This window comes from Palaemon carinicauda, chromosome 33 (assembly GCF_036898095.1).
Source record: "Palaemon carinicauda isolate YSFRI2023 chromosome 33, ASM3689809v2, whole genome shotgun sequence".
Classification (NCBI taxonomy): domain Eukaryota; kingdom Metazoa; phylum Arthropoda; class Malacostraca; order Decapoda; family Palaemonidae; genus Palaemon; species Palaemon carinicauda.
The window spans coordinates 12,690,190-12,704,793 of record NC_090757.1 but is presented as its reverse complement, the minus strand read 5'-3'; the positions used below and the strand labels follow the sequence as shown (position 1 = coordinate 12,704,793).

General features: G+C 47.9%; 1 protein-coding gene across 1 annotated transcript in view; it reads right to left on the bottom strand.

Moving 5' to 3' along the window:
• Positions 1–12,187, bottom strand: part of IleRS-m (Isoleucyl-tRNA synthetase, mitochondrial) — a 223,961-nt gene extending 211,774 nt beyond the window's left edge. Inside the window, exon 1 of the mRNA XM_068356756.1 lies at positions 11,163–12,187. Coding sequence (XP_068212857.1) covers positions 11,163–11,408 — 246 coding nt within the window. The 5' untranslated portion in view covers positions 11,409–12,187. The remainder of the gene's footprint in view (positions 1–11,162) is intronic.
• Positions 12,188–14,604: the final 2,417 nt, after the last annotated feature.

The window sequence follows — 14,604 nt, the reverse complement described above, 5'->3', positions numbered from 1 at the left end:
GATTCTTATTCTTATTTTTCAAAGCACGAGGATTTTTCGACTTATAAATAAGCCCCGGCTTTAGCAAAAATCCAGCAGCATTGCCACACATCACGAGGGTAACGCAATCTTTGAATGCTTTAAAGCCAGAGGCTTTGGCTTCCTCTTTGAACAGGAAAGATTGCAACGGCATTCTCTTCCAAAACAAGCCGGTTTCATCCATATTAAACACTTGTTCCGGCTTGTATCCACCTTCGGCGATAATACAGTATTCTTGAATGTCTGGTTCACGTAAGTTTCAGCAGCGGCAGTGTCAGCCGAAGCAGCCTCGCCATGCAGGGAAACGCTTTTCAGAGCGAAGCGTTTCTGAAACTTCGTGAACCATCCTTTGCTGGCGGAAAAACGTTGTTTCTGAGGCTGGGAATCAGTGGATGTCCCTGGTTGAGGTTCATCTGCATCATCATCTTCTTCAGCATGGTTGCCGTCGTCGTCTTGAGGTTCCTTTGCAGCAAAATTCTCATACAAGCTCAAAGCCTTTGTTCGGATGGTGTTCGTATCCAAGGCTATGTTCTTCTTCCGGCAGTCGGCAATCCACACAGCTAAAGCACCTTCCATGCGTACGATCGTTTTATTACGCGTTGTAACGACTCGCTTCGCTGATCTGCTAAAGGTGATTGCAGCCGTCTTTCTAATGTTCGCCTCGTCCTTCTTGATATAGCGAACAGTAAATTCGTTAATTCCAAAATGGCGCGCTGCGGCCGCGTTGCTTCTACCGTCTTTCAACATATCGAGAAGCATAACCTCAGCAATCGTCATCATCCTTCGGTGGCGTTTAGGCTCACTACCAGCCTTAGTAGAAGCAGAACGCTTGGGAGGCATTGTACAGTAGGATTTAACAGAAAGTTCAACAAAAAATTCAACTTAAAAGAGTCGCACACAGCACAGATTAAACTTCACAAACTTAAGAACGTCTACTCAGCGATACGGCGTAAGAGAAAGTGGCCGCGAACAGAGGCTGGAAGCTGGAGATGCGGGCAAAACACCAATCACAGGCTAGATAACAAAACTTGAGTTCTGATTCGTCATCTATCAGCGCTTGAACCAATCACAACCCGTCTTATATGATGCGTAGGTTACCAACTCAAAGTACAAGATACCCCGCGTATACCGTACGTACAGTATTAATAATAATAATAATAAATAATGATAATAATACAGTAATAATAATAATAATGATAATAATAATAACAATAACAATAATAATAAAAATAACAATAATAATAATAGCTTTACGTATGCTATTTTACTGTATTCTTTTGTAGGATGTGTGTCTCTCTCTCTCTCTATCTCTCTCTCTCTCGTATGCTTATTCGAAATGTGATTTTTGCAACAAAGAATATTATTGGGTGCAGCTACGTACGTATACATACAAAAGATTCATGGAAAAGAAGCACATCCATTACATTTGTAGTACTGTACAGTAGTAGCCATCAGCAGCCTTACACCATTCAAATACGGTATGACTGCATCTGATTTGAGTTTCATGTTCGATTTAATTTTACTACGTACTGTATACAGTACTGTATTATCGTATGATCACATTCTCTTTTCATGTTTTATTTCTTTCTGTGCTGAATTATATATCATATGTAATGCAATGAACAATCAGTAAGAGCAGATATTACTAATTACAGTATTAATGGAATTACAGGTAACGAAATATCGTATTTGGGGGTCTTCAGATTTCGCGGTATTTTCGAAATTTCCGGAAAATCCGCGATATGTATATATATATGGGTTATAGAAAAAACCCGCGAAGTGGTGAATCCGCGATGGTCAAACCGCGAAGTAGCGAGGGTTCACTAAGGAGAAATATCCCGTTTGGACTTCTTCTTCCGGCGCCAGGAAAACCTCTCCCACTGGGAGGTAGGCCACTCCGTACATTCAATACATACGTTATCACTCTCACACCATTGACCCCTACAATAAGGGCATAAGGTGTGTGGATCCGCCGTGTCGATTGAAGACATGAAGGTCCCACAAGGGTGGTCAGGTAACCCAGGGCACTTCCGCATTGTAGAGGCCAACTTCACAACACTCTAGAAAAGAAAAAGCAAAAGCAATGATTAAATAGGCTGTCGTGTAGGCGAGGGTGAAAGCGGACACGTCCGACTAGCACCCGAGCCAATAGCAAAGTGGGCTTACAACACAGGTGTGTGAGGGGAAGGGTAGCTAACTACCCTCCCTAACCCCCGCTAACTAGCGGTGGGGTAGTAAACCCTCGTTAAAATTTTAATGGCTCGTCCTTTCAGCTACGCCGAAAGTAATTACCCACGTTAAATAGCGTGGTTTGTAATACAGTTATGGAACAAAGTACATTTATACTCTGTGGCAGTCGAAGTCAAGGTGAAAGTTGCTGTACATGTCAGGTGAGTAGGTCTTCTCCACCAATTACAATTAAGTTTGCCTTGTTAAAAGTCCAACAGCTGTTTCAGCTTCGCCAGCTCCTACCAAAGGTTGATAGTTTGTGCCACATGTAAGAACAAATCACACTAAATATCTCTATACAGTTTTGTTCTTTCCAATTGACTTACTTCTCTGCAACTTTTCCAAAAAAGGCTCCCTTGTCCCATAAAAATTTCACTTACTAAATCTTCCCTTTATAATGGAACCCAACAGACATTTGCAAGGGTTATGAAGATCGCAGTGGGAGTGTGAAGCCTTTCAAGATAAGTAAGTACACAGAAATTTATGTCAGGTTAGGTAGGGTACTTTAGGTTAGTACATATCCCCTTTATTTCCCTACAACTTTATTATATTGTCAACATGACAAATTCGTAGATAATTTGTATTTTTCCTAACGATACAAACCTTAGCTATTTACATGTAGTAATTACTTCGGCGTAGCTAAATGACGAGCCATAAAGTTTTAACGAGGGTTTCCTACCCCACCGCTAGTTAGCAGGGGAAAGGGGTAGCTAGCTACCCCTCCCCCCTCACACACACCGGTGATTAGCTCACTTTACTTAGAGGTAGGACTTATCTTGGGGGACAAGGCTGGCGGCACATAACTGTAAATAGCTAAGGTTTGTATCGTTAGGAAAAATACAAATTATCTACGAATTTGTCATTTGTTCCGTAACTGAATACAAACCACGCTATTTACATGGGGTGACTTAACCCTTAGGAAGGGAGGTAAGTCCCCTGCCATACTGGCTTTGGCTTGCCCAGGGGCCCCGAACCCGAGTTTATAGAGCAACTCAAGGGTTGGGCCCCTGCGCCTCACAGGCAGCTGAAAGACTGCTGCGGCCTACGTAAGTTGTGTGTGAAGGTGAGCGGTGACACGTCCTAGGAAGTTGACCTGGAGTTCTTCAGATGGAAATCTAGGCTAGGACTTTACCCAATACCACCTCATCAAGGTATGGGGACATAACAGTATTACAACTTAATACTAGGAGCACAAGGAAGCATGGCTTACCTGCAAAGGTTCGAGGTCAGCTGTGCAAAGGACCCAGGATGCTGTTTTTCTCCAAGGGAGGAGAGGATGAAGAAAAGAAAAGGGCCAGACAGATCTTTTCATTCACACAGACTAAAACCGGGTAACGATGCCCTCAACCTTCTGCTACTTGTCCAATTAGGAGCCTGAGGTTAGACCAGCTGTTGTGCAACCACCACAGGGCCGATAGAGAACGTATCGAGCATCCTGTGTGTCATGTCTTGCAGGTAGTGGGCCGTGAAGGTGGTCTGACGCTTCCACACCCCAGCTTGAAGGACCTGCGTCACCAAAAAGTTCTTCTTGAAGGCCAGGGACGTAGCCACGCCCCTGACATCATGCGCCCTAGGGCGCCGTGACGGAGGAGGGTCAGAACACAAGGCCAGATGAATCACCTTGCGGATCCAGGCCGAAATGGTATTTCTGGTGACCCTCCTCTTCGTTTCCCCGGTGCTAACGAACAAAGCTCACACCTGAGGGCGGACTGCAGCTGTTCTTTTGAGATACAACCTCACACTCCTGACTGGGCACAGTAGAAGATCGTTTGGGTCATCTATTACAGAACGAAGACTCGAAACCTGGAAGGAGTCGAACCTAGGGTCCGTCACTCCCGGGTTCTGAGTCTTAGCAACAAACTCAGGGACAAAGCTAAACGTTACCTCCCCCCATCCCCTTGAATGGGCGACATCGTAGGAGAGACCATGCAGTTCGCTGACTCGCTTGGCCGAGGCCAAAGCTAGCAGGAACACCGTCTTCCAGGTAAGGTGGCGATCTGAAGCCTGGCGTAATAGTTCGTAGGGAGGCCTCTTAAGAGACCTAAGGACTCGAACCACGTTCCAAGGAGGAGGTCTCACTTCCGACTGAGGGCAGGTAAGTTCGTAACGCCGTATGAGAAGAGACAGTTCCAGCGAGGAGGAAATGTCCATTCCTTTGAGCCTGAAGGCAAGACTTAAGGCTGAGCGATAGCCTTTCACTGCCGAGACCAAAAGGCGCATTTCTTCCCGCAGATACACAAGGAACTCCGCTATTGCTGGTAAAGTGGCATCAAGGGGAGAGATACCCCTTCCACGACACCAACCACAGAAAACTCGCCACTTCACCTGGTAGACCCCTGCGGAGGACCTGTGCAGGTGGCCAGATATCCTTTCCGCAACCTGTCGCGAAAATCCTCTCTCTGTGAGGAGATGCTGGATAGTCTCCAGGCGTGAAGCCGAAGCGAAGCTACGGCCTTGTGGAAGATGTTGGAGTGTGGTTGTTTAAGTAGCTCGTGACGTGGAGGGAGCTCCCTTGGGATCTGCGTGAGGAGCTGCAGAAGATCCGGGAACCACTCTGCGTGATGCCATAGTGGAGCTATCAAGGTCATCGAGAGATTGACCGATGTTCTGGTCTTGTTGAGTACCCTCCTCATCAGACAGAACGGGGGAAAGGCGTACACATCGACGTTGTCCCACGGTTGTTGGAAGGCATCTTGCCAGAGAGCCTTGGGGTCCGGGACTGGGGAGCAGTACAGCGGAAACTTGGTGTTCAACGGCGTAGCGAACAGGTCCACTGTCGGGGAACCCCACAAAGTCAGGACTTTGCTGGCTATCTGAGGATCCAAAGACCACTCAGTACTCACTATCTGCGTCGCTCTGCTCAGACTGTCGGCGAGCACATTCCTCTTGCCTGGAATGAACGAGCCGCAATTGATATCGAGTGGACTTCTGACCATCTCAGGATCTCTACTGCAAGATGGGATAGCTGTTCTGAAAAGGTACCTCCCTGCTTGTTGATGTAAGCCACGACTGTGGTGTTGTCGCTCATCACCACCACTGAGTGGCCCGCCAGGACTTGGTGGAACTTCTGAAGAGCCAAGAAAACGGCCTTCATCTCCAGCAGGTTTATGTGCAGGTACTTTTCGGATTCTGACCACAGGCCTGAGGTCCTTTGGTTCAGAACGTGGGCTCCCCACCCTTTGTTTGATGCGTCCGAAAACAGCATCAAATCCGGGGAAGGGACGAGAAGATCCACTCCCTTCCTCAGGTTCTCCTCTGCCACCCACCACTCGAGGATCAGGATGTCCGGGGACTCGAGTCCTTGACTCCACCGAGACTTGAGTCGCCACTGAAGGGATCTCATTCCGAGGCGACTGTTGGGAATGAGACGGGTCAGAGAGGAAAGGTGGCCGAGGAGACGAAGCCACGATTGGGCTGGGAGTTCTTCTCGGTTGAGAAAAGATCTCGCGACCTTCCTCAGCCTTGCTATCCTTTCGTCTGATGGGAAGGCTTTGTGGAGATAGGTGTCTATGATCATGCCTAGATATACCAGTTTCTGAGAGGGCTGCAGAGAGGACTTCTCGAGGTTTACCACGATCCCCAGACCCTGGCAAACTTCGAGGAGCCTGTCTCGGTGGCGAAGAAGGGACGCCTCCGAATCCGCCAGGATCAGCCAGTCGTCCAGATAACGAAGGAGACGGATGCCGAACCTGTGGGCCCATGAAGAGATGATGGTGAAGACTCTGGTGAACACCTGAGGAGCTGTGGAGAGACCGAAACACAGCACCTTGAACTGGTAGATCTTGTTGTCTAGGCAAAATCTCAGGTACTTCCTTGAAGACGGATGGATTGGGATCTGGAAGTACGCGTCCTTCAGATCCAGTGTGCACATGAAGTCTCGCGGTCTCACTGCAAGTCTGACCGTGTCTGCCGTCTCCATGCTGAACGGAGTCTGCTAGACAAACCCGTTCAGGGTCGAGAGGTCGATGACTGGTCTCCAGCCTCCAGACGCCTTTCTCACAAGAAAGAGTCGACTGGAGAAGTCTGGGGAGCCGTCCACGACCTCCTGGAGAGCGTCCTTCTCCAACATGGTCTGGACTTCGGCCTGAAGGGCCTGCCCTTTTGCCGATCCCATGGCAAAAGAGCTCAACGACACTGGATTCGTTGTCAGGGGAGGTAGAGATGCTGTGAACGGGACCCGATACCCTTGAGAGATCACGGAGATCGTCCAGGCATCCGCCCCGAGTTGCTGCCACCTTGCTGCGCAACTCTGAAGGCATCCCCCCACTGGTGGACATGCAGGGGGATTGCCACCCCTAGCGTTTCCGGCCTCGGTCGGTACCTCTAGGGTTCTTGCCTCCCTTGGAGGACTTCTTGCCCCTCCTGCTCTTGGCAGGAAAGGGCTTAGACACCATGGGCTTCGCTGCTACGGTTGTCTTCTTCGTGTCCTTGGTAGGGAGGGGCTGCTGGACTGCCGGAGGCTTGTAGGGCCTTGATGTCAGGGCCCTATGGATGAGGAAATCCTGGTTGGATTACCTCCACCTCTAGGCAGTGAGCTCCATGTCCTTAGGCTCGAACAGGCTCTTACCGAGGACGGAAGAGTGTCTGAGCCTACTAGACTCCGCGCTGGGAACCTTATGGTGGAACCTCTCGGCCACAGCGTCCCGACGCTTGAGGATCGTGTTGGCCCACAAGCTCGAGACTTGGTGGGACAGGAACTCGATGGTCTGAGTGCCCGAGAGGAGTAAGGTTTCCAGCGCTTTCCTGGTGCTTTCTTTGGAGAGGTCCTCGGACCGCACCAGGATGCCCAGAGACCCCAGCCAGATGTCGAGCCATGATGTGGCCTGCATGGCGCACTTGATGACCTTCTCCTGGCTCTGGATCTCAGTGGCTGAGAAGGACACGTGCCGGTTGGAGAGTCTCTCAAGAGGGACTCCCCCTGTGAGTTCTTCCACGGACTGATGTAATGGAAGACTCAGCGAAGACGCCTAGAGGATCTTGAAGTACCTCCTCTGATGGACTCGAGGAGGAGGGAGGAGCTTATTCCCGGCACTCGATCTGCTGGAAGAGGCAAGCTCACCGAGCTGGCTCTCGATCTTGTCCCTGGCACTCTTCATCCCCTGGGACCAGGGCAAAGCTGGCCCTAGAGGGTTTCTGAGTGCCATAGACGCGATCCAGAACCGTGTCCTTCCCTTCACGAGGTGGGACCTCAGGGTCTGGGATCCCGTTTAGATTCCTCATGAGGGTCAGGACTTGCCAGAACGCATGTTCTGACTCCTGGTGCTCACCTCCCGACGGACTTGCAGCGAAGTCTCCAGTCCCCAGGGGCTCTTCCTGGGGGGGACACGTGGGCATCCTCGACCGCTCTAGGCTGTTCCTGTCTGATCCTAGCTGACGATTTGGGAATCGTCTTAGAGTCCTTAAGCTCCCTCCTGGGTGGGGTACAGGACTCTAAAAGTGAAGGAGGCAGGTCCTTCTCCACCTCAGGACGAGGAGACCTCTCGGGAAGAGGAGGAACCTCCTCCATTGGTGCGATGGGGGAGTCTTCCTGCTAGACTGACTCTCCTGAGGAGGGGTACTCCTCCTCCGCAGGGGAGGGCGAGAAGGTCTGAGGTGGAGTAGGAGCCTTGCGTAAGGATCTGCGCGGGGACAGCCTAGGCCTCGGAGGAGGATCCACTGGAGAGACTCCTCTCTTCCTCTTCAGGGGGGAGGATACTGCCGCTGGCTCGCGACCCAAATCAGAGAGGGGTGGCTTAATCGCCCGCACGAGAGCTCTGAGAAGGGTGTCGAACCAAGGCTGCTGTCTGACACTCCTTCTGGAGGGAAGGGGATCGACGGATCCCTAGGAGGAGTCAACGAACGAGGGCTCGCCTTCAGGGCTGGAAAAGAAGAATCCCTAGACCTGTCCGGGGAGCGCTCCCCCTCTGGCGAGCGCGCTGGTCTGCGCTTGTGGGGAGGGGAGCGCGACAAGGAAGAATCCGCCTGTCGGCGATCGCGCTGAGGCTCGTGAAACGGGCCCGGAGCAGGGTCGCGCGCGGAAGGGTAGCACGATGCTGGAAAATCGGGCGGGCGCAAGGGCGTGATGGCGCGCAGGTGGATGGTCAGGAGCGATGGCGCGCTGGCGACAGAGCGGGCGCGTGAGCGCGGAGGCGTACAGCAGCGTGAGCGGGAACAAGGCCGCAAAAGCGCGTAGGCGATGGTGTAGGCGTACGGCGATCAGGAGCTGGAACAGGAGGAGGCCGAACGCGCGGGCGCGCAGCGACCTGGTGCAGCCCCGAAGGGCGCGAGATGACAGGGGCGCCTGAGCGCGTGTCCGGGAGAACCGGCCGAGGGCGCGATAGCGCTGGAGCAGGTTCGCGAGCGACCTGGGGGCGAGAAGTTTGGCGACGATCGGGAAGGACCGGTCTACTCACCTGTGGGTGCGCTAGTTGCGCTGGCGATCGTGGGCACGCATAGCACACATCAGGAACAGGTCGCACCGGGGTTCGCTGCTTTGGAAGTCACGCGGTGCGAACCACGAGAGGGTGTTCTAGGGCAACCACTGTTGCCTTGAATACAGGGCGTGTAGCTGGAACAGGACGCGTTAGTTGAGCGTCGTGCGCGATCGTGTCTGGAGGAGACTCGCGCGGTTCCAGAGGCAGCCGTGAGCGCCCGTGCGCTGACTTGGCAACCTCTGGAGCGACACGCTGAGTCGGCGCGACGCGCGTCGCGTTGGAGAGTGCATGGGCGCTGGTACAGGAACTGCGCGCGAACCTCCCTCGTAGCGCGAGCCTCCTTAGGTGAGCGCGATGAATCCAAGGCGACACGTGGGCGTGTTGGAGAGCGCGTGAGCGCTGGAGCTGGAATCGCGCGGGGACGCATATCGCGTCTCTTCCCCGAGGGGCACGACGAGTCCGCAGGGACCTGAGGGCGTCTGTGCGCCAACTCAGGAACCTCTTGGACCGCGCGTGATGGAACAGGAACTGGGGAGCGCCGAAGCGCTGGCAACGGTGGACGCGTAGGCGTTTTATCACGAACTGGCCGCGTGCGCGCAGGTGAGCGCGGCGGCGCTATATCAGGAGCAGGCGCGTCTGCGCAGTTGGGCGCTTGCGCGCTACTTCAGGAACAGCTGGAGGGTGACGGGGCGCCGATGGGCGTGGGCGCGCAAGGGAACCCTGGCGCGAAACAGGAACAGTGGCGTGAATGCCTAAGGGTGAGCGCCGAGGCGCTATGTCAGGAACATCAGGAACGACAGCAGGGGGCGCAGGCAGAGCCTTACGCTTAGGGGCAAGAGGCGCAGTTTCACGCTCAAGTCCCTGAGACCCAGATGGGCCTGGAGACTGCGCAGTGGCAGTCTCAGGAGGCGCGTAAAGCGCGTCAGAAGCCTTGGATGTAGAAGGTCTATGTGAACCTTGTCCCGAAGGTCGACCATCCTCCAAAGGGGATCGCGAACGATCCCCGGAGAGGTCTAGGTTGGTAGCTGGCAGGACAGGAGAGCGGCGAGTCGTCTCCTCCGCAGAGGACTGTGGTGACAAAGAGCCGAAGAGGCGCCTCCTAACCCCTTTAAAGGGGGAAAGAAGGCCTCTACGGCGAAGGAGAGGGCGAGCCTTCTGCCTTATCCGCCCAAGAGGGGCCGCGGGATCAGCAAGCTGACCATCATGGGGCCTCCGAAGAGGCGTCTCTACCAGAGAACTCCCCCAAGAGGGAGTCTCAACGGAAGGAGAGACCGTAGGACTAAGCTCCTCCCTCAAAGTATGTTCGGAGGGGGAGACGGAGCCTTCCGCTACCGCAGCCACAGGAACGGGTGTTTGGCCAGAACCACAGGATGTTTCCGAAACAACAACGTCAACCACAGACAGAGGATCTATCTCCGCTGTAGTTGACGATTGTTCGGCGGCCGCACCCCGTATGATCATGTCAAACAGGACTTTCTTGGAGGGCGAACCCTGTAGCCCCAAGGAAGCCCAAAGCTGAATGAGATCATTGTTAGAAACAAACACCTCCTCTGAGGGGGAAGGGGCAGCTGCCTCGCTATGGGAGGCAACGACCTCTCCCTCACCACGGGATTGCATAATGACATCAACAACATTACGGTCTACGCTACCACTCGCCGGCCTCTCAGAAGAGGCCGCCCGAGCGGGAGCTTCGGAGGAGGAATGGGCGGCGGAAGAAGAAGACCTTGGATTTTCTCTCTTCCGAGAAGCCTCGGAAGGAGAAAGATCCCTTTTAGCCTTCTTCTTACGTCACCGGGCAAACCTCTCCCACTGGGAGGTAGACCACTCCCTACACTCAATGCACAAATTAGACCTATCACACCGTTGGCTCCTACACTGAGGGCATAAGGAGTGAGGATCCATTTCTACGGCCGACATACAGGTCCCACAAGGGCGGCCGGGAAGTCCAGGGCAAGTGCGCATAAGGAGGAGTAGAGGCCAACTTCACACACACACTGAAAGAAAAAGCAAACAAAATTATGGCAGTCAAAAGAGAGGAGAGCGCTGACAGGTCTGTCGTCTCTCCGAGCCAAAAGTAAAGTGAGCTAATCACCGGTGTGTGTGAGGGGGGAGGGGTAGCTAGCTAACACCCACCCCCCCTCCAGGGTAGGAAACCCTCATTAAAACTTCATGGCTCGTCATTCAGCTACGCCGAAGTAATTACCCCATGTAAATAGCGTGGTTTGTATTCAGTTACGGAACAAATCAGTTTTCAAAGAAAACAGGATTAATGATACTGGGTACTATCATTAAGGGACAATTAATCAAGTTCAGTACAGTAATCAATCCTTTTTTTATATGACAATGGAGAATTTCAGGGAAAAGTTTTAGTATGAAAGAGTCAATTAGTAAGGGCGAGATTTTGTGATTAAAAATGCCTAAGTTACATTAATGCAAAATGTTATAAACATTAACCATAATCAATATCAGCATAACCAGAAGAAACAAACAGAGGCATCATACCTTTTGAACATGGAGCTCATTTTTCACTCTTCTGTGCCCTTCAACATGCAAGGGGAACGTTGTTACCGGTAGTAGTACTGTGTCCTTATACTTCTTCTGTAATTCCTTATTTTCACAATGTCTTGTGATTGAAGTAAAGATGTTCCTCTTGGAATGTTTAAAATGCAAAATTCCAAGTATTTGACTGTGTGTTCTTAATTTGCTTTTATATAGTGATATCCATTGCATTACGGCCATCTTTGGCATGTTCTTTCCTACTTATTGCCTATTATTGTATTTTTATAATAAATATCTTACGCTGGAGAAAGGGCTCGAAGTACATACGCCTATTCTATCAAAGAAACATAATAAAACAGAACAACCTAATACTGCACATCTAATTTAATTCCAAAGCTAATCAGCAAGCTTAAATATGGGGAAACATTGTGCAGTATTCAGTGATAATATTATACTAATCACTTGCCTAAGAGGCCTAGTAAAACCCATGTAGTTCTTAGGGGTAAACTTAATAACCTAACCTACATTATATAGATCCAAACCTGGAATAGCCATATTAAAAACATTCAATAGCACCACCTTGTTTTCCCATGGTATTTGTATAGGGTGGTTAGGCTAACCTAATCTAGTTCAGTGGTATTTAACCTATAAATGGTAAGTTTGAAATGACGTGTATTAACCTGGAATAGCAATTATATTCCCAGACTCATAATGTCCAACCTATAATAAAAATCTATTCCCGCAATTGACTATCTATAGTCGACAATTCCGGATTGTTACGACTATTCTATACAAACTAGCTTGCCGGTACATTCGGTAAAAGTTATATGACTACAGTTTGAAAAGCTTATTAGAATTAAATGTACAACATCACTTGATGAGAAACGGAATAAAGTTTCATTTTAAACCTTTTTACGGTTGTAGATCATGCCAATGTTTATATCAACGTAAACACACAAATAAATATAAGCTGAAGGGGTGATGGGTGTCACTTGTATCTAGTCCAATTCAGTATAGTAGTTTTTGTTGTTTGGAGCCTTTGTAACGGCGACCCTGTGTGGTTTTCTATTTAAATTGGGTTTTTTAATATTGTTTTAGAAATCATTTAGTATTTCTATTCCTTATTTCCGCAATTTGTAAATATTTCTATATTTAAATATTTTTCCTTTTTTTCTATCTCAAAAATAGCATGTTTTCTACTGTCTTCTTTCGTGATTGTGGTTTCATTAGTAAAACGCATTTACTTCCAATATTAAAGTTAGTTTACCCACTCTATTAGAATAGCATCGAAGTTTCTTCTTCCTCACGCAATTTTCATTCTGTATTAGCATTTTCAAATTTCTTCCTCCTTGTCCATTTACATAAACATTTTCTTCTTGTGCTTGCGGTTTCCGTCTATAGTAAAGATTTTATAAATTTATTTAGATCTTTTACGTTGAGGAGGCCGTGGATATGTAAGCTCAGAACTTGAAGCTGATGTTTTATTACTTTTGCCCATCTCATATGTTGCTTTTCAAACATATCAAGAAATATTTATTTCGCCAATCCATCTCCGTTGTTTTTCATATATATTACATAGCTGAGTTGGAGGATCCAACTTCTGCCCTTAATGCGCTGATTGGTGGATGCTTTTGGGTTCATAATATTAACCTAAAAATTTTGTTTTCTAATACTTGTAGTTTATCTATCCCTCTCTAGTTAAATAAAGTGTCACAGCTGAGTGTAGGAGCTAGGCTTGGGAGAGCCAACCCTTTAAAAAAAACTTACCTATATTTTTCTGTTGCAGCTTCTAATTGAGATGAGACTGGGTTGTGAATTTTTAGGCTTTATCAAATATTTTTTTTTAATGTTCTTGGGAGTAGTTTATCGTTTAAAACTGTTGTCTCTAGCTATATGATTGAACTAACCACTTTGATACCTTCAATTTCTGTTGGAGGGAATTCATTATAATATACAAATGTTGCCTTTTTTATTTATTCTTAGTGCATATTCACTGGCTGTAAAAGTCATTGCCTTTATTGTTATTCTTTGTGTCATCTATAATATAGTATGAACAATTTGTAGTCCATCGACTACAAAGTATGTTGCTACAATTCTGCTATAATATATTTCTAAAGCCTATTGTAGCCAGAGCTTGTATATCTTCGCGTTCATGACTAAGACTGTCTTATCCATGTCCATTTCTCTAATATAAAACTCTACTGTATAAATCTAAAAAAAGGAAAAATGTTCATTCCTTTTTTCTTCTTTTCAATTGCTTTCTCCATATTTTCCGGAATTTTCTTATTTTTTTCGGAGTAATTTCCCCAATTTATTCTATTTTAATTTTATATTTCGCTACATGTTTTTTCCTTTTTTTTTTTTTAATGCTACCGCTCCAGTCCAATTCACGTCGGGGTTCTGAGTTTGGTATCCAATTATCACCATAGTTTACGATATGGAATAACATTATTTTCTTATAGTCTATTCATCAATAAACTTTTCACATTCTTGTTCCTACTGTGATGCCCCAATATGGAGTACTTGATGGATGTTAATGCAAATATTCAATCATTCAGTATTGTAGAAATTTTTAGATATTTCATTCTTTACCTATTATTTCACTCCAAGTCTCTACATTTACAAATATTGTTGGTACAACCACTGTTTCATATATTTTGTTTGACTTCCAATGCCATACTCCTACTCTACTCCTTTTATTAACGTGCTTTCTGTCTCCCTATTTACTTATTTCTTGGACTATGTATGCAACCCTTTGGCTTTCCTTGTTTATACTCACTTCCTTCTCTGTGTACCATTATCTTAACTTTTACTTTATAGCTTGATCCTGTCACACGTGGAAACCCTGTGCCCAACAAGATTTTTTTTTTCGTTTATATTGTTACGCATTTAGAGTATCATACAGAGTATTCCACGTTACTTGTCAAATTCAAGAGTCTCCAGCTTCTTGAAAGGGTTGATATCTCTTTCCTTTCGGATGTCAGTGGGAACTTGTTATGTAGTCTTAGGGGACTCAAAGTCACTCAATTTTGAAAGCTCTAAAACCTATGGTAGACGTATATCTTGGCTCCAATTACTTGAAGCCTTCTGTAACTATTCTTGCGTAGACACGAATTATCGACTGTACGATATGTAACAATTCTCTTAACTATTTTTGGACGATGGTTCTGATAACTTGATACGTCATTGCACACATCTTAAACTTCTTTCTAGTTTTAAAAGTCAGTCAGTGTAATGAAAAGTAGATTCAATGTTAAGTGGCTCGAGATGATAAGCCTTAAGGAAATGAATATCAACAAAATACTTTTCAGCTCACTTTTTTATCTTTTTTTAGGTGATATACAGATTGTAAGGACAGTGATAGTTTATCCAAACATGCGTGGGAATATAATACAGGGTGCGGACGGAAAGGTAGCATGGCGTAGGTGCCAATTCAGCTTGAACT